The 27362-nt window shown below is 40.5% G+C and overlaps 1 protein-coding gene across 11 annotated transcripts in view; it reads left to right on the top strand.

The window, feature by feature from the left end:
- KTN1 (kinectin 1) overlaps window positions 1-27362 on the top strand; it is a 210426-nt gene that overhangs the window by 160688 nt on the left and 22376 nt on the right. For 6 of the 11 annotated variants that reach the window (XM_077464417.1, XM_077464423.1, XM_077464419.1 and 3 more), the window contains exons 27-40: window positions 366-434; window positions 2532-2569; window positions 4494-4584; window positions 5552-5617; window positions 6578-6618; window positions 8035-8125; window positions 8223-8300; window positions 9882-9919; window positions 11926-12016; window positions 14829-14915; window positions 21864-21953; window positions 22654-22734; window positions 22867-22956; window positions 25792-25884. In XM_077464417.1, coding sequence (XP_077320543.1) covers window positions 366-434; window positions 2532-2569; window positions 4494-4584; window positions 5552-5617; window positions 6578-6618; window positions 8035-8125; window positions 8223-8300; window positions 9882-9919; window positions 11926-12016; window positions 14829-14915; window positions 21864-21953; window positions 22654-22734; window positions 22867-22956; window positions 25792-25884 — 1044 coding nt within the window. The remainder of the gene's footprint in view (window positions 1-365; window positions 435-2531; window positions 2570-4493; window positions 4585-5551; window positions 5618-6577; window positions 6619-8034; window positions 8126-8222; window positions 8301-9881; window positions 9920-11925; window positions 12017-14828; window positions 14916-21863; window positions 21954-22653; window positions 22735-22866; window positions 22957-25791; window positions 25885-27362) is intronic. The other 5 variants (XM_077464420.1, XM_077464425.1, XM_077464426.1 and 2 more) reach the window with 3 other exon arrangements.

Below are 27362 nucleotides of genomic sequence, written 5' to 3' on the forward strand. Positions count from 1 at the left end.
GAACACCATATGGTGAGCACATGGATTTGTTTCTAAACAAACCATGTCACACAGCAGTGTCTTAACTTGTTTTTAAAACCCTATGGTGAAATTAGAGGCAACAGCTAAATACAATTTAAATTCAAGGCTCATAATTATTGAGTGCCAAATCAATTAGCTTATCAACATTTGGTCCTTGTAATCTGCAACGTTAACTGCTAAGAGCAATATGGGACTGGACCGCTGTCAGTTTTGTTGATTTGTAATAAGTCACCATAAACTCTCATGTGATTCTGGATGCAAACCTTTCATGCATGCAATATTGTTCTGTGTACCATTGTGTTGTGGTCTTGTCTCCCATTTGTCTTGTTTTTGTTGCTGTCAAGGCATTGACTAAAGAAATTGAAGCACTGAAGGAAGCTTTAGGAAACAGCCAGCTTCAAAAGGCTGAACAGGTAACAAGCTTAAAAAACCATTGAGCTAAAGTAGGGTTGAAGCAGCTGGACAATGAACAGCTTTCTGAGTGGTCTTAGTGAGGGGGGTCTTCATCAAACGTGTAACCAGTATAGTGGCATCAGGCCACACTAGAGACCATGATCCCACCCAAGTCTCTGTTGGCACTTTATTAGCATGATCCCATAGTTGGGCTATAAACGGAGGCCTCAGGCCTGCATTGACGAGGTGAATTTTTTAGTAAATAAGCTGCTTTAAAAATTTGCGGAGTATCCAATGCCTGGAAAGCTTCCAGTCCCTGAGCTCCACTCTTCAGCATGCTGATTGAAGAAGCCAGGCTTGCAGAAGTCTGTAGGTATTTTCCAACTTGTCAGCATGCTTTGCTTAGGGCTGGAAGGGTGCCAGGCAGCAGGCGCTTTGCAAAGGACCTGATCATTAAAGCTGCTTATCTTTTTGAAGGAAGCCAAGGAGGCAAATCTAACTTCTTATTGAAGTCTGCCTTTTTAATGTTTGTACTCTTGCATTGATCCTGCTCTGCAAATCAGCTGCACACCGTGGCATATATGAAGTGCTGTATGTCAGACGTTGCCTCATCACTCCATGATTTAAATGGAATGCTTTTAAAACTCTAGTTAATAAAAGATAATGGCAGTTTTTAATAGTATAGAGTGTACTAACCTTATACTATGTAGTGCTACCCCCACAGGAGCCGCTTGATAATTTTGCCTGAGTCTCCTGCTATTTATTCTGCAGCTACTCACAGGGTATTTTCTCACAGCCAGGTGCTCACATTCCTCTGCTTGTCTCCAATAACCAGTCTAGGGGATGTGGGATTTTTTTGTTTGGCGATATTGGATAGGAGAAGGGATTTAGTAGGATACCCCTAATTTAAACTATTCACATGCAAGGACTGCTTTGTTGGTAGAACTGTATACCAGACTGTACAGAATAGAACGAAGTTCCTTTTTAGTAGAAGGAATTTAGTGGACCTTGCGTCTTCAAGACTCCAGCCAGTGTCCCCTTTAGCTTACACCCAACATGCTGACTTCTAGCTTCCAAAGGGGGATTTAACAGCACCAGTCTCTAGGATCCCTTTAGGGCAGTGGTTCTCAACTCCTGTCCACAGGAACCACTAACAGGCCAGATATGCAGACTAGAATACTGCAATCACTGAAGAGCAAATTATATCACCTGTGATGTATTTCAGTTATCTTGCAAACCTGGCATTTTAGTGGGTCACGAGGACAGGAGTTGAGAACCACTGCTTTAGGGGGTCTGTACCCCCAAGGCCCAGGTCACCTTCCTTCATGATACCAGACAGGATCCATGGACATCCTCCCTCATTTGGCTCTCAGGAGAACCCTGAGTTTCAGCTTCAATGTTGAAGACCCAGGACCCATGTGCTCATCAAATATACAGTCTCCCAGCTTGCCTTGGGACACCTCCCCTTCTCATTGGCTGGGGCTTTATTGATAATCTTGCTCTCATCTGCATGGTTTCCAGCACATTCCGTAGCTACTAGACCAGTGTAAAGACAGCATGAGCAGCACCAGAGTACATTGGGCAGACTCTACTAAACAATCAGAGTCTCTGTTAAGCAGGCAGCGTATATATTTACTTTTTGTCTCTGTTAGGCAGAGAAACCAAAAACCATAGTACACTCACTCTAGCACCTTCATAGGGGGCGCTACAACTAAATACTTCATTAATGTAGCAGAGCTTGTTACCACTGCCTAGCATTTATAGGGGTGGTGCAGAGTTTACAACTTTAGTGTTATATGCATACTTACTAGGGGAGAGGACTAACTTCTGTTCAAAAGTCTTCCCCTTTTGTACTGTGAGCCAGTCTTGTACAGATTCCACCTCCTCGCAGCCCCCCAAGTAGGGGTATTTGCCTCAAGGAAAAGGAATAAAATAACTGAGTGCCTCAGATTGGGCAGTGTTCCACCTGCTATAGAGTAAACCGTTTACTGGGTATGCTGCAGTACCCACTTCATGTCATGCCAACAGTTTATTTTAAGGCAGGAGTTTTGCATTACGCTTTAAGATTTCTATTTTCTTATGTCGTACTTTTTTGATTTTTTTTTTTTTTTTTTCAGGTTTCCAGTATTGCACAAGTTCAGGACCTTCAAAATCAGTATGTATAACCTAGTGTTTGCTGCAGATATTGGTAATGTAATTAAGAAGACAAAGTGTTATAACACAGATTAAAAGTGTATATCCTCCTTTTGCAGCAAAGTTTGAGAAAGCCCATTCACACAGCATACCTAAATAAATAATACACTTTAAATATTTCTTACATTTTAGATGTTGGGTGTTGGTTTCATGGGTGACTGCAAGAATTTCTCAACAAGTTCAGTGTGATCAATCCCAATAGATGGGCTTTAGAGGAAAGGGTGGGCTTCATCCTTAACATGCAATGGAGAAACCAGCTTGTAAATCTGTAACCCTTTCTTAGAATAGACAGTCGTCAAATCTAGTTTACAACTGATTAGATGCGTTCTGCTAACATAGTACAGGGATAATTAATTCAAACACAGCTCTCCAACTAGCAGCATTTTCAGTGCTGGAGTTTCTGGAAAGAAGCATCCAAAAAATAGGTGAAGCAGCTAATTTTTTTAATATTGTTTTCAAAGTTATGCCAATGCGAAAGAGAACATATAACAAATAGAAAGTAGGTGTTCTCCCATTTTGGCTGCAGACATGGAAATATTTAATTTTTAACTAGCGTTTAATCTGTTTTTTAAAATGGGTCACAGATATAGGGGTTCACAGTTTAAACCAGAAATAAACCTGTAAAGCAATGTTTCCCAACTTGGTTCTCAACTCCTACAGATACCTACAAAACAGGCACACAAAAAAGTCCATTTGCAGTACAGGCTTTACTACCATAAACTGACCTTGGCAAGGATCTAGACTTTCAAAGATACACTACACGTTAGTGGGTGAAAAAAAAAAACAATGGCCTCTTCTAAAATGTATCTATTTGGTTTGGACTGACAAGGTCATTTCTTTTGGTAGTTTGGTATGAGTTTAACCGCTTGCTGACCGCCTTACTGGGAGAATACGTCATTTGTTTGATGGTATTAACCACAGTATTTTCTAGATTTATATTATTTTGGGAGTTTTTTTTTTTAAATTCATTATAGTGTATTTTCTCCCCAAAAAATTGCATTTGAAAAACTGCAGCACAAAAAATAAAACAAAAACTTTGACCTAAGAAATTGCACAACCGCCATTTTATTATCTATGGTCTTTGAGTTATAGATAGATAGAGATAGAGATATATATATCTCTATCTATATCTCTCTCTATATATATATAGATATAAAGTTTGGGGATTTTAAGCACTTTTCTAGCAAAACATACAGATTTTTACTTGTAAACAGGTGTCAGAAAAGGCCTTGTCCTTTTAGTGGTTAAAACTGATCTCTTGGCAAGCAGTTGGGTAATAGTCAAACTACATAAAGTGGAATCTTTACCTGCCAGAGAGATTTGTAATTCTTTTAAGTCAGTTTTGTGATCCAGAAATCCCTACCAGGCAGCACACATCAGATCCGTACCCTTCACTAAAGCAGACACATCCCCAGTCTGCTGATTGTACATTGAGGCAGTAGATTCAAGAGCTGCTGTCAGATTATGTGCATGCCTCCTAGCTGTGGCCTTCCCTCTCCCAGTCAATTGCTGCTATACAGGAGATTTTAGGAAATTATGATCACCTCGGTTACTTACACTGGCTTTATTAACCATGAATATACATTTTAATGATTTGATTAAAGTGGTGTTGCCACAAAAAAAAGCTTAAAATTCATAAACAAATAGTCTGCCTCCTTCATTGCCCAGGCTGGTGACACCACTTCCCCTCGGTGCCGCACAGTCATCTGGGACCTGTCACATGTTCCAGATGACTGTGCGGCGTATCACGGCACGGGATCTGATAATCAGATTGTTGAACTTGTCATCTGTTGCATTTGCAGTTTTGCATTAATCTTGCAGTTTATTGTGAATTAGACGCATGCCTGTATTTTCTTATCTTCTGTTTTTTTTTTTTTTTTTCTTAGGTTGAAGGGAAAAGAAGAGGCCTTAAAGAAGGAGGAAGAACGGTTTAATGAACGTGAGAAATTGATTCTTGAGAAGGAAACACAGATTGAGGTGATTATGTGTTTAATACTGGGCAAAGTGACAGGTTGGTTTTACGTATAGGTAAACGGTACTCCTTTTCCCGTGAACTCCTGCTACCAGAGCCTTGAGGAATGTCTGGTACTTTGGGGTATGGGTTAGCATGTGACACTCCCCTGACTCCTCCCCTTGTCAGAGCTGCATGATTCTGGCTTAAGTGAGAATCGCAATTTTTATTTATTTTTTGCTTAGAAGATATATCACGATTCTCATGGCGTAACATCACCTTTCACATTAAAACAAAAAAATTGGGCTAGCTTTACTGTTTCGTATTTTTATTTATTTATTGAAGTGTATTTTTCCCCCAAAAATTGGGTTTGAAAGACCACTGGGCAAATACAGTGTGAGATAAAATATTGCAGCAATTGACATTTTATTCCCCTAGGGTCTCTGCTAAAATATATATAATGTTTGGGGGTTCCAAGTCATTTTCTAGCAACCAAAAAAAAATTATTTTAACTTGAGAAGTGTCAGAAAAAGATTTAGCCTTTAAGTGGTTAAACTTCCTGCATTTACCTGTTGTTTAAAACTTGGCAGACTGTCTGGATTTTGTCTTCACACAGCAATGTATCCCTTTGCTCTAAGAAGTGAGTTACAATGTTGCCTATTAAAAACTTGGCAGACTGCCTGGATGTTTTCGTTTCATAGCTGAGTGAGCAGATAAGTCTCTCCACTTGTTATATGAAAGAAACGGTGATCTGCAATCGAGATCGCAATTTTTTTGACAATGAATTGTGCAGCTCTGCTTGTCAGTCAATGGCCAGGTGTAAGTTTGGGTTCTGGGATGTTCTGGCAGCTGGTACACAGAGTACCATATTCTCGTGGTGACTCCTATAATGTGAGCCTTTTAGTTTGCCAAGTATGGCCACAGAACATTTTTACGTTTTGTTGCACTGCTACATATATTTTCTAACAATGTGGGTGATCTTTGCTTGAATAGGGTTTGCAGAAGGAGTGTTCACAGTTGAAAGTTCACATTGAAGAAGTCCAGCACAGACTACAAAAGGTATGAAAACTATGCACCTACCATGGGAAGCTTTTCCCTCTGTTTCTGCAACTTCAAATGTTGAATTTACCCTAATGATCATTCCTGGTGACATAATGATTAGGATAGTTATAGAGTAAATCTCCTGGCCCATATCAATAACAATCTGGCATTGGTTATATCCTTTCCCCACTCTATCCAAATCTAAAAAAAAACTTTTACGTTTACTTATACTTTTAATAAAAGTGCCATGTTATCCAGATCCACATGTCTGATGGGCATTTTAAAGTATTGTGCTTGGCAGAGTATATTGGTTTACTGTTTAGGGCATAGCTAGCAGCCAGTCAACAACGCTGCCTAAACACCTGCTACCATCCTTTAGGCTGGGTTCACACACATGCGATTTGGTTGAGTTTTGAACCACATCCAATTTGCATGATGTGAGCCGGCAGCCTTCTCTATGGAGCTGGTTATATCTGCGGGACCGGCCGTGTTGCACTTTTAAAAAAGAGTCCTGTGCGTTTTTTAAGTCTGGTTCAGGTGTGATTTTAAAGTAAAAATGTGCACCTGAACTGGTGAACAAAACTGCCCCGGGCTCCTTTTAAAACTTGCACTGAAGCTGCAGCCAGACGTCTGATCTGAGCCTTAGCTAAGACTGGCAGATCTTGGTCCCTGTTAAAGAAACCTTGCACTGAGCATAAAACAGAACTGCAGAACCTCTGTTGCTGCACCTATGAAGAAAAAGTGGCTCTTTCACATATGAGGCACACGTGTGTGCTCCCCCCTTCATACTACTATGTAACGCTTGATGCCTAAGTGAACAGTAACTATTAGAATAATTCTTGCAGAGTTCAAAGTTTAATATCTGCTAGAAATTCAATTTAGATTATCTTTATTTTAATTAACAAAATGAATTTTTTGTAACTTTATTTACAACAGAATTGTGCTTTTCAAATGCTGTTTTTTGTTTGTCATTTATAGCAAGATTCTGGGTTAACAGACGCACAGAACCTTCAGAGGATGTAAGTGTTGGCCACAGTTGGCATCGTTGTGTATTGTCGTCATGCTTGTGTTTCAATTGGTATAACAGCTAAAATGCTGTATTGGTTTTTAAACATGTAATGGCATTTCACAGTCACAGGTAAAGGAAAAAGACGAAATTATTGAACCACTTAGGCAAAAAAGAGGACAGGTAGAAACCGAGGGAGGGATAGAGTAAAGGTTTCCTACTTGGGGACACATGGTCTTTGTCTCCAATTCTGATACAATCATTAAAGAGGAAGTAAACCCTGATGGGTTTACTTCCTCTTTCATTCCCTGCAAAGGCAAAGCATAATGGACTACTATGCATCGCATAGTAGCCCATTATGTGTCACTTACCTGACACAGGAGCCAGCGAAGTCGCCGCTGTCCCCTGTAGTCCGCCGCATCCATCTTGCTGGTGGCGTCTCGCAGCTGCGCCGCTGTCATTCGGCGAAGCCGCGATGATGTCACTCCCGCGCATGCGCACGGGAGTCGAAACGCGCGGCAGCTCCATTCTTGGAAATGCCGCGCTCAGTGCGCCTGCGCGCCGCTGTCTACGGCGCATGCGCCGTAGACAGCGGTGCCCGTTTTTGGGCAAATATCTCCTAAACCATATAGGTTTAGGAGATATTGCTTGGACCTACAGGTAAGCCTTAATCTAGGCTTACCTCTAGGTCAAAGTGGTTTGTAAGGGTTTACAACCACTTTTAAATATGTTTGTAAAGCCATGTACACACTACTAGTTTTTTTTTAGTTCAACCCAACAGGCTGAAAAAAACAAAACTGACAGCTCAGGTCAGAGCCGCTGTACTATCTGATGTTAGTACAGCCATCTCTCTCGCTCTGCTATTGTGTTCTGACACTGCTCCCCCCGCCAGAATACTCTGGGCAGGACGCTTAGCCATTGGCTGACCCTTCAACAGAAGCCAGCCAAATAACCGGCTTTTGTCAGACCAGCTGCCCCGCACACACGGGCCAAATGTCGGCTGGATTCTTTTGAACCACCAATGCCGCTTGACATTCGGCCCCCGTGTACTAGCTTTTAATGTGTAAATTCCTAAGTATGATTGCACATAGTTTTGTCACCTTGTTTAGGAAGATTTTGTACTCAGTATCGGGAGCATTTTCACGAGTACTCGAGGAAATGCTCAGTATCGGTATTGGTGCATCCCTAGACTATATTGCCAGTGCTGGTAATTTTCTGTTATTTTTTATATTGTCTCCTAGTTTACAGGGACCAAGAGGCAGTTAGGCACCAGGAAACTGTGCAAGGGACATCCTATTTCATGTACTTTCTTGTCTCCCACCACTCTTAGTTTTAGAGTTTTAGTTCCTTCCTCTTTGCTCATCTGAATTGCAGAGTTCGATGCATTAGTATGAAATGCACTTAAATTTGCTTTTTAAATATTGTGCAGAGTGGAGCAGCAGGAGCAAAAAATAAAGGACATTGAGGCAACAATACTGGAGAGAGAGAAGAGCATCACAGGCACAACTCAGGAACTAACGGTAATGTGACAGATCCGCACAAGTTTTTCAGTCATTGTGCGTCATCCCTGGCCACTTCTTCTTCATTGTTTATTTTTACTTTTATGTTCTTTGACAGGGTCTGAAAAAAGAAAATGAAATTCTGAGAATTCAGGCCAATGAACTGCAAAAAAAACACGATCAACAGTTACAACAGGTTTGTAAGGCATAGCACAGTGATGGCAAACCTTGGCACTCCAGATGTTTTGGAACTACATTTCCCATGATGCTCAACTACACTGCAGAGTGCATGAGCATGATGGGAAATGTAGTTTCAAAACATCTGAGGTGCCAAGCATCTCCATCACTGGCATAGCATATGGACAATACAAAGTTATGGTTTAAACTGGGGAGAGCTGCAGGTGATATGTTCTTTTTACAGTATATGAAGCATTGCTATGCAGAGGCCACTAGGTGGTATTAAAGGAAGACTGTATCATTTTGCATATTACATTAAAGTGGTTATAAAGGCTGAAGGTTTTTTTTTTTTTTTTTTTTTTTTTACCTTAATGCTTTCTTTTCATTAAGGTCTTAGTGTAGCTCTCCCCCCTATACTTACCTGAGCCCAGTCTCGATCCTGCGATGTGCACAAGAACAGCAGGTCTCTTCTCATAGGCTCATAAACAGCACCAAGAGTCGTTGTGTCTGGGGAGTGGGGGAGAGATGGGATTAAACTGTTCTGTTGAATAGGTTATTTCCATGAACCCTTATTTACCGCAACAACAATGTGGCTTTTGTGATTCATGCACTTAAATCAGCAGACTTCTGATGTCAGAGCAGACGCATTACTTTTTGGTCCTAGAAACCTTTAGTTGGGTATGCCGTGTGATATGCATAAGGGTCCAACATATTTGGAAGAGTAGAATGTATAAAAATGATGACAAAAAGGATCAGGGTGGTACCCTTTAAAGATGAAGTAAACTCTCCCACTCTGATGCTTCTTTTCATTTAATTATAATAAGTAATGACCAAACTATAGCCAGTGTAATCCAGCCCAAATTGCATATTTACTGTTTAAAGAAACTTTAAAAAACTTGTTTCCAGGGGTTAGGCAGTGCCATCTTAAATATTGTTTTCTGAGTCCACAGTGGAGTGTATTTCCGCCCTTACATTGAGCACTTCCTGTACTGTTAACCAAGCCTCCTTCTCAATCCAACATTTCTATGGCAACCCTGCTTCCCTGTTCATAGCTGACTTGTTTTATTTCATAGTATTTACTTGTCCCAAATTTCTAATATTTCCCTTTGTCAGTCTTATCAGCTTCAGCTGATAAGACTACAGTAATGTCCAAGTTTACACTGCATGTCATGTCACATGGTCACATGGTGTGTAGGAGGAAGCTCTGAATGATTCTGCAGTCTCCTGGGATATCAGTGGTGTGCTGTAGGAAGTCCTGATAACAGATAGATAAGCACATAGAGAGTGTGCCGTAAATCAGGGGAGATCTGGGCATGCTCAGTGACTTCATTATAAAGAACAAAAAGGATTACAAGAATACTAAGCAAGTAAGGACATATCTACAAGCAGTGTTCATTAAGGTTTTTTTTATTCTGATTTACATGGGACAAAGTTGTGAGGGAGGGTTTACAACCACTTTACATTTTGCAACTCTAGACAGTAATACTAAACTTCCACCAACCTAATTTTAGGCCCTCTAGCACCATGTAGTACTGACTTATCCATGCACATTTTCTTGCCTTAGACTATTTTGTCATTTCCCAATGTCTTTCCATTTCAGGTTTCATCAGTTGCTCAAAGTGAAGAGCTGTTAAAAGCGTAAGTTTATTATTTAAAGGCGTTCTGATTATTTGAATGTAGCTTTAGTTTTAATGGAATACTGGTGTAATTCCATTGACTAAAGAGGGAGAGGGTGCTCGTTGGAAGCCGAGAATTAGTTTAGTTTTTTTTATGCAGAAGAATACTGTGTTTTGCCAAAGTGCTCTGTACGCTCTTTTTCTCTTGGATTCTTTTATATTGTATCACTACAAAGCTGGAGGAATATGAACTAAGTAACTGACAGCTGTTAATGTGTATATAAATATTTTAAACAGTTAAAATAGCTTGTTTTGAGGTTAAACTGTGTTGTTTTCATAAATTACACTTTCTGGGGTTATTTTCGAAGTTGCTTAAAGTGTTGGTAAAAGGCTCAAGGTTTTTTATCTTCATACATTCGAAATCTGTGTGCAGCAGCCCCCCTATACTTAACTGAGCCTGATAAAAAATAGGTGATTGAGCAATAGTTTTACCACCCTCCCTTTAGCTGCTTAGGCAGCTGGACCGTATAGTATACATGCTGCAATGCTTTGCTTCAGAGCAAAAATGATCCTCCTGTCACGTTTGGCAGGCAGGAGTGACACCGAACGCGATCTAATTAAGGGAATGGGGTCATGCCACAACCACAAGCCAAATCTAGGGGTCAGAGTTGCTGCACGGTATCCCCATTCAAAAATCCTGTTTGGCTGTCATAACACAGGCAATTCAATATGTGGTAGTATTGTCTCCTGAATGCTTGTCAGTTGTGCCTGACCTGTACCACTCTCTTAGGCCCCTTTCACACTGGGGCGGTGCGGGCGTCGGCGGAAAAGCGCTGCTATTTTTAGAGGCGGTATGCGGCCGCTAAAGGGGCTGTTTTAACCCCCGCTAGCGGCCGAAAAAGGGTTAAAACCGCCCACAAAGCGCCACTTTCACACTGGAGTTAAAAGGGGGCAGATTTTTTCAGGCGCTATTTTTAGCGCTGTAGCACCTGAAAAATGCCCCAGTGTGAAAGGGGCCTTAAAAACAATCTACCGGTTTCCACTCTTTAGAGAACAATGCAGGCATAAACAAATCTTTAAACATTGGTACTAAGTAAGGTCATTTACATTTGGCTGATCATAAATGTTTGCGATAAAAAATGTAAGTATTTTTCTTATTTGAAGGGTTATTCCATAATGAAGGGTTATTCCGCCAAAAAATATGTTATTTCTCACAGGCTTCCTAGGTCACTTTGTACTTTAATGACAAGATCACACTGTCCATATTGTCACACCCCTTGGTTCCTGCTTGTCTTATTGCAGCGAGGGTTGGACTTCCTTATAAATGCCATTCTCAATCACTACACGACACCCTTGCACATACTTTGTGTGAAATGATTTGAATTCATTGATGGATACAGCTAGATTTTCATTACGGTTGGGTTTAATATTGACCCCCGCAGGATCAGGGCCAACCAAAACAAATATAGACCCTAAGGATGGCGCCTCACTGGGTATTTGCTCTGCACAGGGAGAGAGACAGCCTCCCATATGAGTCAGATCGCACCGTCCCATGAGAAAAAGGTGTACAGCAGCTCGACTCAAAGGAAGTCAAAATAGAGTCCCACAAGCAGCACATAACGCTGTTCCCTGAAAGCCAAACCCTTAGTGAACAGTACAATAAGACCTCATTCATGTTAAATGTGGCTTTCAAATTGTGCGACTTGATCTGAAATCACATGATTTCAAAGCCGCATGTCAGTGCGACTTCAGGTGCAACTTTGAAGACATCTGTGTGGCTTCATGCACAGATGTCTATGCAAAGTCACACCTGAAATTGCCAAAAGTAGTGCAGGTACTGCTTTCTCAAATCAATTTGAACATGGCCATGATTGACAATAGGGTGCAACATGTCATGCGATTTGACCTGTCAAATCTCATGACAAGTTGCTCCAAAGTGAATGATGGCTAAAAATCAAGTAAGACTCCATATTAATAGCGGAATGATTGTTGTATTTGATTGTATCTAATTTATGTTTGTGCTTTTAGACTTGTGGAAAAAGACAGATATATAACAGAACTGTTAACAGAGGTGGAATCTCAAAAAGCTGCAGTAGAGCAACAAAGGAAGAAGAATAATGTGAGTACCTCAAAAATTGATGGCGTTTTATTCCCTCCACAGCGTGCGTTTTATAGAACTCTGGGCATTGTTTTCAGTTCTGAGTAGAGTGTGGAAGTGTTGGAATCTCTGTTTTTTACTGTGTGAATTGTGATTGTGCTGGCCTGACCGTAAAAAATCAACAAGGGTTTGTGACTCTTCAACGTTTGAAGGGACCATTTCCATGGATTGAGCTTCTATAGACCTCCTATTACTGGCGAGGTCCCAGCTCTACCTCATTTATATAATACATTTCAAATGAGGGTAAAGCCGGGTATACACCACTATTTCTTTATTTTCATTCAACCCAGCAGGTTGAGTAAAAAAAAAAAAAACTGATGTCTCCAGTCGGAGCTGCTGTATAAACACTCCGGTGTTAGTACAGTGATCTCCCCCACTGACCTATTGTGTTCTGACAGGGAGGCGGCCCTCCCACCAGTGCGCTCTCAGCCAATGGCTGAGCGCTGATCGTAAAACAAGCGGGCAGACCTTTTTTGGTCATGACCATTGGACTGAAGCCATCTGAACAGCCGGCTCCTGTCTAAACGGCTGCCATACACATGGGCTGAATGTCGACCATTGTCTGTTGAACCGACCCTGTGTACTAGACTTTAAAGTGTTACTAAACACATTGAAAGCTGAAGAGCGCTGGCCGGCTGCTGGTTTTCTAGCATGCTCGTCCGACAGAAGCCAGCCGGCTTCCATACACTTGGGCTTACAACTCTGCAGCGGTAAAATCTTGACAGTGGTTCCAATGCTTGTCCACTCTATCCAAAACAAATAAAACCTTTTTGTCTGGAGTTCCACTTAAAGACCTCTATAGTACTGGCTGCTGTAGGTGACTACAAGAAAACCATTCCCTGCATACATCATTGAAATACAGTATAGCTACTGCAGATTTTCTTTACAGCTCATCCTGCTGATTTGCTATATATTTTTTTTGCTTCATTTGCTGCCTCTTTTTCTAACATGACGGTGAAGTTCCATATGCATCCCCAACTATCTGAGCTTCAGCACGGTCTCATTTCTTTTAAAACCCGAAAAATCCATACACTTATTGACTTTCTACAGAATAATGACATTTATGTGCATTTGTAAGACACTCATGGGGATCTTGTGTTTTGGTTCCAATTTGTGACTCGACGATTACAAGTGGTGCTCCAAATTAGATTGTTATGCATTGTATAGATATCACACACCAGATAATTATAATTCGACCATCAGAAAAAGAGATGCTTGCAAGCATCACATCCAGTCATTACGTTTTGAGTAGACTGTTCAGAAGAAAACCAATGTTGTCAAAATCATACAGCAGTAGCTAACTCTCTTATCTGCACCCATAATGAACATTGGTGTTTTTCTTAGTTGGGTTCCCTCACTATTTACTGGATGCATAGAACTTTGATTCCAGTTTCTTAAAAGGTCAGTCCATCTAAAATTGATGTTTGGGAGATGCCATCTCGGACCACCTCACCATTTCTTCTCTTGGGCAGTATAGCGATTCTGGTAATTTGAGTCTTCATACCGACTGGGCCTGTAATGAGGGCCCCCCACTCTCTCTGTTGGATTTTTGTTTATTCAGTACCTGGAGTGTCCAACCTTTTGACCTTCCTGGGCCACATTGGGAGAAGAGGAATTGTAATGGGCCACACATAAAATATACCAACATCAAGGATAGCTGATGAGCAGAAAAAAGTCGGGCAGATCACAAGTTAACAATCACTGATATAGATAATGTACCTATCTGGGTAATCATTTTTTTTGTAATATTTTTTAATTATCAAATTAAGAGGGCGACCTAAAACTAGTGTGATATTTGACACATTTTTTGATACACCAACGCATCAATATGTGATTCTCAATGTATTCTTAAGGTGCTCATGGGATATTTTGCTTCCAACTTTGCCCTTTTGTGTGCTTCATCCTTAAAAATGCCAAAAACTGATGAATAAGGTGCAATTGTGAAGAGTGCGAGATTTTTCTTTGGGAAGATAAAACTTAGAAAAATTCAGTAAAGAGACACTGTCAATTTTTTTTTCCTCCTAACGCATTCCAAAAATCAAAGTTTTTAAGTAAATATGTGATTGTGTTGGGCCGCATTCATAGCCGTCTTGGGCCGCAGGTTGGACACCCCTTTTTTATACTATGTAGCATACAACAGGAAGAGTTGGGCACACACAAGTGGGGAGGGGCACTCAAAATTTCAGGTGCAGATTTAGTTCAGCCCAGCATACTCCACTTCTAAAATGTTGCTTTTTGTATGGACTCACCCTTATTTTAATATGATCGCTGATTGCTTCCCTTTTGCTGCCATCTTATTTTTTTTTGGCTCCAGTGTCCACCCACCTCTAGTTTCATGGACAAGCCTCACTGATAAAAATGTGCTCTGGACTGTGTCGTTTGTTTGAAAAAAAATCTGCCCTTATTTTTGTTTCTCTCTTTGGTGGGTTGGTTTCTGCTATGTCCATCTGTGATCCTTTCTTCTACAGTCAATCCCTCTTGTCAAGGTTGGCAGCAGAGCCCCAATAGTAGCGTTTCAAATTCCAACAGAACATTAGCATTTGCTTTTGTTGCTATAATATGCTGAGCGTTGGTTGAGCATTATAGTCACTGCCATGTAAAACTACATCCAGTGTATCTGCTGGTAAGATTGCTAGAGTCTAGTTTTCGGGCAGCTGGTAATGTTAAGAGGCCTCTTTCCAGTAAGTTGCCTTTAGAATGAAAATGACCAAATGACGCATGAATTGATTGTAGTTTATGGGTCGCTGAAATAACTTTTTCTAAAAACAATTAGGACCTTCGGGAGAAAAACTGGAAAGCAATGGAGGCATTGGCATCAACTGAAAAAATGCTACAAGAGAGAGTCAACAAGACCGCCAAGGTTGTAATGCTACTGGTGGGGACATAGCTCAGATTGTGTAGTGTACGGCAGGGATCTTCAAACTACAGCCTTCCAGCTGTTACAGAACTACACATCCCATGATTCATTCTAAACTCTGACATTAGCAGACATGACTAGGCATGATGGGAATTGTCGTTTTTGAACAACTGGAGGGCCATACATAGTTTGAAGTCCCCTGGTGTACGGTCACTCTGGTGCTTAACCCAGTCTCTTATATGTGGGACAGAGTCTGTACTGTTACATGCTGATACTGCCAAAAGTCACAATGGCAACAGTTTTAATACAGATTTTTCCATTATAGTTTGTGAATTCTGAAAAAATCTAAAATGTATTGAAATGTTGCCAGTGATCAACAAGGGCAATTACCCTTTTTTGTAAAAATGGTGGCATTTTGTTTTTTTATGCTTTTTTCAGCTAAGGCCCCTTTCACACATGCGGACAGTATGTCCGTATTTCATCCATCCGTTTGCGGATGAAATATGGACATGCATCCCTATGGGATAGCGTGTGTCTTCGGATGAACATCCGCTGACACCTGCTATTGTCCGCCTCCGCTACTGTCCGATTCTGCAGACTGAGGAAAATCCTATTTTTCTATCCGTCTGCAGAGCGGATCGAATGAACACGGACAGACGGTCCGTGCTCATCCAATCCCCATAGAGGAGAGCGGAGAGCTGACAGGGCGGTCTCTGCACAGTGTGCGGAGACCGCCCTGTCCGCCGCCGGCTCAGCGGGGACAACAGAGCGATCCCGGATGAGCGAGCGGATCATCACGGGGCGGATCATTACTGACCCGCCCCGTGTGAAAAGGGCCTAGGATTGCCAAGGGCTATTGACTGATATCTATTGCAAAATCACTAGGACCAGCAGCTACTCTTCTCCCCCCCAGATACTCAAATTTTACTCTTTAAAGTAGAAGTTCATCCATAACCTAACTAACTCTAAATCTACTCGCAGTCACATTCTAAAACAAATCTATCTAGCCCTGTAAAGAAGAAATCACTATACTTACCGGCTTTGCTCAGTGCCATGCTGAAACCCCATAGTAAGTCTATGACGTCACTTCCCAGGCATTTCCCAGCTGTTGGTTCTCTCCTGCACAGAGCATCTGCCGCTGGAGACCAGACCAGATCAGCGTCAGAAAAGGTATGTATAGCAACTTATTCTTTACAGGGAATGTGCAACTAGATTTAGTAAGGTTATGGCTGAAACTGGCTAAATACACAGTTGAAATTCATACACGGGACTCCTTTTACCTGCCAAAGGATATTTATTCTGTCCAGGGCTGCTGTTAGAAATCACGGGGCCCCATACAGCCTACCTGACAGGGCCCTCCCTTCCTGACCGAGTGACTGAGGACTTAGATTTATCAGTCCCTTTCTCTGCAACCTCAGCAGCACAGATTAATGAATAGGAAACACACTCTAAGGCTTCCTGCTCATTCAGAAACTGAAGCATAGTCAACATTTTCCTATGCTTCAGTGATGAATGGACACAGGGGTGATTGGTACAGATCGCTCACTGTGTTTATTCAGGAAAGAAATGGGCCAGTAAATTACATATTTACAAGCTAGTTCCCCCACTCTCTATCCTGAAACCTCTCCCTTTGTGCCCACAGTAGCTGCCGGTGAGAGAGGAGGGAAGCCAGAAGTTCTGTGGGGCAAAAAAGCAAATGGATGGCCTGGAAAGCAGATAGAAGGGGTGTATATGCTAGGACCAATCCTCCTGCAGTGCAGCAGGAGGGAGGAAGAGAAGCTGGCAGCGCTGCAAGGGGAGGCTGAAGAGATATGGTGGCTGAAATAAGACAGTACTGCTGGTCCTCCTGCTCAGCAGGTGCCTGCTCCCCCTTTTTTTTAACTGATCATGCCCTGGCCCTGTACAGGAGAGCTGGCTGTGTTGCCTTATCAGCACGCTGATTCTGTCTTTCCAATCCTGAGGTTTACACAGCTGTTACACGCCGCCTAGCTAGACAGCCACAACCCAACTGGCTCTTTGTTTTGGGCAGGTAATGCCAGAGTTAGCGAATAAAAAAAAAAAAATATATATATATATATATATATATATATATATATATATATATATATATATATATATATATATATATATATATATATATATATATATATATAAATAATTTTTATTTTTTTTTTTTTTTTTTTTATGTTTGTAGTTTTTCTGCATGATTTTTGCTTTGCATTCTCTCTAGAGAATACTTTTGGTAGCTGAGATACTTCTATTTTAAATTTTAAAGTATCCAGCTTTGTTGAGAATTGTTGCACCGATGACAGAACCAGCATGTAACTCTTCCCACTTAGACACTTGGTTAAAGCAGCAGATGGAGCCGTTGCACACTTGTTAACTGTTACTGTGATGAAGTTGTGGATACTTTTCATTTATATCCTCACTGCTACATCACAGCCGAGATTAACATGCAGCGAAGCCGTGATTGGCTACAATGAAAACCGTTTCAAATCATAACTATTTGTCTTTCTCTGCACTTTATTTCTGTGTCTTCTTTCTTGACACTAGATTTTTTTGTATTTCTGTTTCATTCCATGGGCATGCTGATCTGTTCATTTTATTCCCTTTGTGTGTATGTGTGTGTATATATGTATATATGTGTATATAATGTGTGTGTGCGCTTTAAAAAGGAATGCTATTAATTTTGTTTTGGGTGGAGGGTCATTGGCACAAGCTGTGGGTAAAACTAAGTGTACGTACTTTGTGTTGGCTGTATTTATAATACTAATAATGTGAGAGACTCTGTTTCTAGGAAAGACCAGCTAAACCATGAGATCAGGTATAATGTTGAATGTATCTAAAGGTGTTCATTTAGTAGCCTACAATTCTGAATGGCAAGGGAAATATTTCAGTTCCAATGCAGTGTATAGCCAGAGCAGAAGTGGTTTGGGAATACAGCCTGCTATGTCGGAAAGGAGGTGGAACATTGCATTCCAGAAGCTTCTTAAGTTTGGTCAAATCATAACATATGTAAAAGTGTTGGTATCCAAAATGGCCAGTGATCCCTCTTTAAATACTCCACCAATATTCTATATTCTATCATCCAGTATACATATATTGAGCAAAAATAAATAAAAAATGAAATTAAAAAAACTGCCAATGAATGTCCAATATCGCCCCTGCAATATTATGCCCACCCCCATAAACTGGTGCAGTCTTTTGTGCCAGTAAACAACTTCTTGTTTGCAAGCAATGACCGTCCATGCTCCCTTCCATTCTTTCCACACTCACCAGACAATGTGGTCTCTATGCCTATGGTATTGGAGTCAAAAGCACTTTGCATTGCAGATATACTCAAACACTCCTAAAAGCTCATAAGGACTCTCCTCTGGTCCTCTCCTTTTTTCCCACAGATCCTCCAGAAAAGTAAAGTGCTTGCTGCCTCTTGCATGTAAGGGATAAACGAGAGGATGCCCCCAGAGCGTAACTCAATTTTTATTAAAAACAATGCATACAGCAGGTTGCACCTATATTTAAACAGTATGACAATAGCATTTACCGAACCTTGAAGTGCTTTAGCGGCGTGCGCGCGACAGGCCAGAAGAGACATCACCGGTTAACCCCACCATGCGCGTTTCACCCCTCCCACAGGGCGTCTTCAGAAGCTGCGGGGTAAAACTAAAAGTGCACTTACTTTGTGTTGGGTGCACTTATCATATTTATAATGTTAGAGACTGTCTCTAGGAAACACAAACCAAACAATGGGAGCAAGTATAATGTCCAGAGGTGCTTGTTCATTTAGTAGCTTCAAAGAGCCTGCAATTCTGATTGGCAAGGGAACTATTTCAATTCCCATGCAAAGTATAGCCAGTGTAGGAGTGGGTTTGGTAATACAGCCTGTTATGCCGGAAAGGAGGAGGAACACTGCATTCTAGAACCTTCTTAAGCTTGGGCAAACGCATAACATGTAAGAGTGTTCCCACATGTCTTCAACTCCTCCAGCAATCCAAAAATGTAGCTACCGTGTAGGGGGTCATATAGCACCTTAGCTGTATCTTCTGGACCATCTCCCAATAGTTTTGACATTTTGAATGGATTTAGTTGCTCACGATAGCCCTTTGGCATTATCAGTTAAGGATAGTTCATGTTTCTGTTCCCATTTTAATAGCGGTGCCCTTTTAGTAAAAGCTAGTTTTGACTGCGTTAGGTTATACATTAAAAAAAAAGAGTAATACCTCTGATTGTACTATTAAGTTAGGGAATAGGGTTATGTTTTAAGTAGAATTAGTTTAGCATATGTAAGATACTCGTGTGGTGGAAAGAAAGTCAAGAGCCTGATATTCTGAAAAGCAATACATTGGCACTCCTTTAAGGGTTAAATTATTAAAACTGATGCACCCAGAATCTGGCATAGCTGTGTATGGTAGCTTCAACAAGTTGGCTAACGTCAACTTGTTCAATTAAGTTTTGACAAAAAAAAAAAAAAAACCTGGAAGCCGATTGGTTTCTATGCAGAGCTGCACCAGATTTTGTACTCCAGGTTTAGCAAATCCACCCTCTAGTGTCATTCTGCCCCCACTTTGCTCTATGCTGTCAGTGTTGGAGAAGCCCTTGTTAGTGGGGCTCATATCCAGACAGAAGGACAAGTGAAAATGGCAGAAAAAAAAAATCTTAACACTAAATTTGAAAAAAAAAAAAGGAATACCATGGCTTTCTTTACTCACAGCCTTTGCTGAGCCTCTGTCTACCTATAATGTGTCAATGATTAATTGCAGTGTGGATTTTTAGCATGCATAAAAAATAGGTATGGTACTAATTTTGTCAAGCATGGACTTCGTCCAACCATCCAGCAGTTACCAGGAGCTGCCGTCTTGACTTAAGCCCCGGACCAATTTGCAGCCAAAGGACCAGTCCCCTTTTTGCGATTCGGCACTGCACCGCCTTAACTGGCAATTGCGCGGTCGTGCGACGTAGCTCCCAAAATAAAATTCCTTTTTTTCCCCACAAATAGAGCTTTCTTTTGGTGGTATTTGATCACCTCTGCGGTTTTTATTTTTTGCGCTATAAACAAAAATGTGAGTGACAATTTTGAAAAAAAATCCAATATTTTTTACTTTTTGTTATAATAAATATCCCCCCAAAAAAAACATTTTTTTCCCCTCCGTTTAGGCCGATACATATTCTTCTACATATTTTTGGTAAAAAAAAATTGCAATTAGCGATTGATTGGTTTGCGCAAAATTTATAGCGTTTACAAAATAGGGGATAGTTTTATAGCATTTTTATTATATATTTTTTGTTTTTTACTAGTAAATTGCGGCGATCAGCGATTTTTATTGATAGAAATACAAAGAATTACCGCTCCAAGGTAATGACTTCTCCCAAAACAGCTGTCTCCACAATCCCACAGGGTGCCGGCTCTGTTTGCAACAGGAACTGAAGTAGAAAAGCTGTAGCTTGTTGTAGCTGGATAGCCGCACTCCAAATTATTCAATTTTATTTCAAAAATGTAATTAAAAACATAGCATCTAGGCTTGTATACAGACTAACTGCACAGCCGCTGACATGTTTCACACCGAACATGGAGCTTAGTCATACCTATGATTTTTAATTACATTTTTTAAATAAAGTTGAATAATTTGGAGTGCGGCTATCCAGCTACATCTTTTCTACTTCAACGATTTTTATTGCGACTGCTACATTATGGTGGACACATTGGACATTTTTGACACATTTTTTGGACCATTGTCATTTATACAGCAATCAGTGCTATTTAAATACTGATTCCTGTGTAAATGACACTGGCAGTGAAGGGGTTAACCACTAGGGGGTGGGCAGGGGTTAAGTGTGATGTGTGTATGTTTTTTTTTTTTTTTACTGTAGGGGGGCGTGGATTGGCGTTCGACATCACTGATTGTCTTTCCCGATGGCCGGGAACAGACGATCAGTGACAGTCTCACTAGGAAGCACGGGGAGAGGTTTCTTTACACATACCTCACGGGCACTTAAAGAGCAACGTACCCGTACATTGATGTGCCCAGCCGTGCCATTCTGCCGACGTAAATGTGCAGGAGGCGGTCCTTAAGCAGGCTCCATTAGCGGCATCTTTCTCTGAACTGCCATCTGCTGAAGGATGACATTCGGTCTTTACTATATCTGTGTTGACCTGGACTGTTTCATGGATTACTTTACATAATTGTGATGGTGCTTACATCACAAAAATACCGTGTGCTGTGAATAAGTTTTGTAGGATTACTACTTACTGCTTGCATCTTATATCTAGGATGCTAGAATGAATGGATTCGTCTTTGAAAGTAAACCTGTTATAAGGGAAATATGAGCACTATTTCCTGGCCACCTTCTGAAAGTGGTAGTTACCAGCTGTTGGGCTACTTTCACACGCGGGCGGGCATTGGCGGTAAACAGTGCTTTTTTTAGCTCCGCTTTACCGTCATTTTAGCATCGCTATTCGGCGATAGCGGGGTGGTTTTAACCCCCACTAGCGGTCGAAAAAGTATTAAAACCGCCCACAAAGAGCCCCTGCCCATTGTTTTCAATGGGCAGGGGCGCTTTACGAGTGGTGAACACCGCTCCTAAAGCGCTGCAAATATGCGGCTTGCATGACTTTTTTTTTTTTTTTTTTTTTTTTACTGTCCTGCAAGCGCACCGCTCCAGTGTGGAAGCACTCGGGCTTTCACACTGGAGAGGCTCTTTACAGGCAATATCTTTAGTGTTATAGCACCTGTAAACAGGTTTACTTTTAATATTTAATAGAAAAACGGATATCCTTAGAGGCTTCATTTGCATGTGAAATGTATTTTACTCTGTTTGACTTTTTTATTTATTTTTCCCATCTCCCTGCAACATAACATGTGTGTATTAGTGCCTTTACTCCCATCTCTGTCCAGAATAGTTCAGTCTTTTATCTGCATATTAATATGTGGCTGATATCTTGTCTTCTTGTAGGAGAAACCACAGAACCTTCACACAGGGGAAATGGAAGCACGGGAAATCCTGCAGAAAATCTTCCCGAATGTGTCGGTTTCTTCCAGTTTGGTAAGAAATCCAGGTTAAGGCAGGCCCATAGATTATGCAATTGCTCAATTCCCCCATCAACACTGAATCCCTCCCGCGTTGCTACTGTGTTCTGCCAGTGGGGGGCATCCATGCCAGCAGAACACAATGATCAGTGTTGCTGGCTATAGCTGACTGCACTAATCATTTAGGAAAAAAACAGGCTGATTGTGCACAAGGCGAGCAATAGAACTGGAGCGTGGAATGTCAGTACAGCTAAATTATAAACTGGTTTTTAGTTTGTAGAAAGCATGTGAATCCATCAAACACCAACTCTTAAAAGGCGTATCTTTGGCAGTTCTGAATTGAAGTCTTACTGGAGCCCAAATTATTATTTTTTTTTTTTTGTGTTGTTTTTTTTTTTGTTTTTTTTTAGATTTGGCTAGAGAGGTTACAACCGGTTTAGGATTATTTTTTTTTTTTTTTTTTTTTTGACTTGTCTGTGTGCACCAGGAAATGTAGTTCCCGGCAGAACAAAAAAAAAAAATCCTTCAATGGAGATACTTGTTCCTGTAACCAGTGTGGGGATTTCCATCATATTGCAAGGATTTCCTCTCAATTCCTGTTGAAGGGAAAGTGAAGGGAAATTTCCCTAACATGCTGCTTGTTGTTGGTGGTGGAATGTTTGAATATAATTTTGCACACTTTACGGTCATTTATGGAATATTTTCTCTTCCCCTAGCACCATGGTGAATGGATCCAGGAATTTGAGAAGTTGGCTAGAGTTTGTTTAAATGAAAATGGTGGAGCTGAGAAAGTGAAGGTAAGTTCTGCAGGACTTGGATGTTGGTCTTGCGGATTACTCCCACACTGTATACTTGTCGTTTTTCTATATATCTGCTGCTGTACTTTGAAGTATACAAGATGTAGATGTAGAAAATCTTTCTCTTTTCAGGCAATGGAGCAGAAGCTAAAGGAGGGAGAGGAAATCCATACGTTGCTGCAGCTCGAGTGTGATAAATACAAATCGGTGCTGGCAGAAACGGTATTATATCCTGTTGTACATTTTAAAGTACTGTGTAGTGCTATTGCTTAAACCAAATTTTAGCTACATTCATTGTTGAAAATGGTACCTGTGACCTGCTTTATGTACACAAGGATTTGCCATCCGTCTTGTGACCCAGGCAACTCTGCCAGATAGCATAGGTAGACCCTGGACCTCCCTAATGGCTCATTTGCAGTTACACAAGAGGCTTGTATAGTCTTATGTCATCTTTCAGTTTATGCTTGGCCAAAGGAGGAGCAGCAGCACATTGATGCTATATTAGGTGTCCCATTTTGAGACACTAGGAAACATAGACTTTTAAACACTAGTATCACTTTAAATATATATATTTGAGTGTTTAAGCATCAGTTATCAAGTTGGGTTGAAGATAGATTTTATCTGTTTGCACTACTAAGCACTTTTTAGCACTGTGATAATCACCAGGTGTCCAGACTTGACATATATGAACTTTGGAGTGTTTACGCACTGAAGTCACTTTAATTATATTTAGGGTTACACCGATACTAGTATTGGTGCCGATACCGAGTATTTTCACAAGTATCGGTACTCGTGCAAATTCACCGATACCTTAAACTGATACTTTCAGGCTCGGTTCTTTGAGCTGTCAGTGGGTCTCCCCAGTGTTAAAGAAGTCCGGTAATTGGAGCTGACCAAAAAAAAAAAGCAGCAACACAGATTCCAAAAATAGCCCAGGATGAACGGCGCCTGCGCCGTGAGTCCAGGTTCTATCCCTACCATCTAAGTGGACATAGAGCAGGAATATAAAAGAGCCGAGCGCAGCGAGGCCGAGCCCGAAGCGTGGTGAGCGAAGCTCGCCCGCGAGGGACCCTCTAATTTTCACAACCCTATGTCCGCTTGGATGGTGGGGCTACCACCTCCACTCACGGCCCAGGCGCCGTTCAGCTTGGGCGATTTTCCAAAGCTTCTTCTGCCCTGTACTGTGCATGCGCAGTACGGAACGGACACTATATGATGGCAGGACACTATCTGCCAGAACACTAGCAATGTTTATTGCCAACATTTCTCAGCCGTAAAACACTAAAATAAAAAACATTGTTTCTTTTTGTATATTTTTGTTTGTTCATCTGCAGATCAAAGAGATGAACAAATGTTCCTTGGTTTAACCCTTTTAAACCCTTAATTTACTGTAATCAGCCTTAATTAACTCCCTATTCTCCTCCATTTAATTATGTTTCTGCCTTTTTTTTTCTTTTGTTTGTCTATTTTATAAACGATAAACAATAAAAACGTTTTTTTTTTTGTTTGCTTTGTTAGTGAATATTTTTACACCTATATATTAACATATTTTTACACATTTCATTAAATGAAAAAAAAATCTATTTAGTTTGTAAATAACTTTTCAATGCTTTGTACCATTGCTGACAGCTGAAGTTAAAACAAAACCGTTGCGGCAGGTATCGGTAATTGGCATTGGCGAGTACTAAAAAAAAAAAAAGTTTCGGTACTTGTACTCTTTTTGTAAAAAAAAAAATGGTATCGGTGCATCCCTAATTATATTAATTGTTTATGATTTGATGTTTAATGGTAGTGATCAATTGGGTTCATCAACCATTGCACAAATTGTGTAGACACAGCAGGAACACATTTGTTATCACTAAACACAGGATTGTAACTTGTTTATAGGAATCACATTACTTTACCAGTGCTTCACTAGCTTTAATCATTTATTATATTAGTAGGTATGGATATACTATTTCAGTGAAAGGAGCCGTTTTGGTTATAAATTCACCTCTATTACACAGTGGCAGTGCGAGAGTAACACATACTACAATCATTCATAACAGCTGCATTTCCTATCCTGTGATTGGCCCACAGCCATTACATGGTACCTGGGCCAATCACAGCACACTGTACTATGTGATTAGCTTTAGGCTGATCACAGCTGTCATAAATGTAACTCATTCATGACAGTTGAAAACTTTGCTGTTACAATGATCTTCCGCACAGGACATATGACTTGCCTCTCTCCGATTAGTGTGACATCCACAAGCATCTTTGACACTACTTACCTCTTTGTTCAGCCTCTATAGATGTTTGCCACCTTTAACCACCCTTTGTTAATCTTTTTATTTATTTATTTATTTTTATTTTTTCACCGAAATTAGATTAGAGTGCATTTGGCACATACAGCTTAGAGAAATTAGCAATACATTGTCTCATAAGATCAGCATAGAGGCAGGTAAAAATGTATACTAAGAATATCGCAGAACTGTATACATATTACAGATACAGTCCACAACCTTGGGTAAGGGCCTTCTAATAGTCTTTGACTTATAAATTATAATCTGATTCTGTCTTATAAGGGGAATCCAAAGGAGAAAATAAGGGGAGGGGAACCATCACTGTAAGCTGTAGTCAATACACTTGATTTATTATTGGACCACTTGCTTCTACCTATTATGCTGATATATTTTCAAATTTTTTAGAGCAGTTTCTACCTATATATGTGGGCTTATAAAGTGTCACAGCCACATTAATTTTGGGTACATGTAGCCATCTTGATTGGCCAGCCTAGATTGACTCAACTTCTATACTTACAGGAGTTAATTCATTCTGGCACCAAGACATGCCAAGATTTTACACTGAGGGGTGAATTGTGTGGCTCTGTGTAGAATTTTTGAGACCTGCAAGCTGGAAGGTATAACCTTTCTGCTTTTTTTTAAATTACATTTTTTATTTTTTTTTAATCCGTAACTGTGTCATTTTGTGTTTTTATAAACTGCCTTGAGTTCAGCTTCAGTAATATGTAGGTTTAATGTTTCATTTATTCTATTGTTGTTCTTGTGCTTATAGGAAGGAATTCTGCAGAGGTTGCAGCGCAGTGTGGAGGAAGAGGAGGGGCGGTGGAAGATAAAGCTGGAGGAGTCCCAGAATGAGCTTACCGAGGTAAGTTTAACTAAGGGAGATGCAAGTTTACTCTGTATACTATGTATACAATATGCTTCCTCTGACCTTATCCAATTGAAATTTCAGCTCTCTGGTTATGGTTGCTGCAATAAGTCACTAAGCTGAATTTGCTAAAATTATCTACAGGGATAATTATACTTCTTTTGCAAATAGTAAAAGTGATTTTCCAATGAAAATTGGTCATGTGGCTTCATTTAGAGGGCTTTGTGTTCTATGCGTAAAGTGTAGCTTGAGCTATTGAGTACTGTAAATAGGCTTTTTTTTTTTTATAGAACTGCTAAGCAGTCTTTAGGAAGACTTAACATGTAGGCTGAGGCTGGGTTCACACATATGCAAATTGGATGCATTTTAAACTGCATCCAATTTGCGTGACTTTTGAATGTGACCGGCCCTCAATGGAGCAGTTCACACATGTACGGGGCGGCCACAGTATGCTTTCAGAAAGGGTCCTGTGTGTTTTTGGGTCCGGTTCAGATGCAAATTCAGGGAAAAATTTGCCCCTGAACCTGTCAACAGGAGTGCACCGGACCCCGGACTGAAAACCGCAGTCACAAATTTGTGTACCCAGGCTAATGCTCCACCCAAGGATAAGTTGAACACAAATTTTAGATCAGGATGGTTGTAAAAAATGCTTTCTCCGCTCGTAACCAATACTCCGGAGTCCTGCACTCTGCACATGTGCAAAACCCCATGTCCTCTTGCCAACCATTTTCCCAGTGGCAGGGTCTCACACCGTCAAAAATAATATATATATTATTAGTTTAATAATAATATATACTTTTTTCTTTCTTTTTTTTTTTTTTTTACTTCTTAAAATACTACCACAAATGTGGGCCATTGATTGCAACCAAGATTTGTTAATTTATACACACAAAAGCGTTTTTCCTAAAATAAAAAAAAAAAAATTCATTCAAGACCAGGTTGCATAAATGAATACACCTCAGTGAAAGTCTTAGACGCAAATCAAAATTTTAGACAAAATTCTAATTAACAAGAATTCAACTACAGGCGAGTTGAATTACTCATTAATCCGGTGCCCAGCAGACAGTTGATTATAAAAAGGCATTACGTAAAGAAAACCCCTTCCCAATTCATGCGGTCAGAAATGGCACCAAATGGAAGAGAAATGTCACAAGGTCTGAGAGAATGTCTTTACACAAGAAAGGTGAAGGCTACAAGAAGGTTAGCGAAGCTTTACTTTTCAGTCAGAATACTGTAGCAAAAGTGATACAAAAATGTAACAAAGATCTAACTGCAACCATCTCACAGACGTCCAGGCTGTCTTTGGTGGTTAACACCTCGACAAGATCCTCTTCTGATGAGAAGGATTGAAGAAAATTGCCATGCAAGTTCACTGCAGTTAGCTTAGTACTCTGGAGTGATGAGACCAAGATAAATGTTTTTAGAACTGATGGCTTCAAAACTGTATGGTGTTGCAAAGGTGAGGAGTACAAAGA

Source organism: Lithobates pipiens, unplaced genomic scaffold (assembly GCF_037356315.1).
Source record: "Lithobates pipiens isolate NorthernLeopardFrog02 unplaced genomic scaffold, aLitPip1_a1.2 Scaffold_30, whole genome shotgun sequence".
NCBI lineage: Eukaryota > Metazoa > Chordata > Amphibia > Anura > Ranidae > Lithobates > Lithobates pipiens.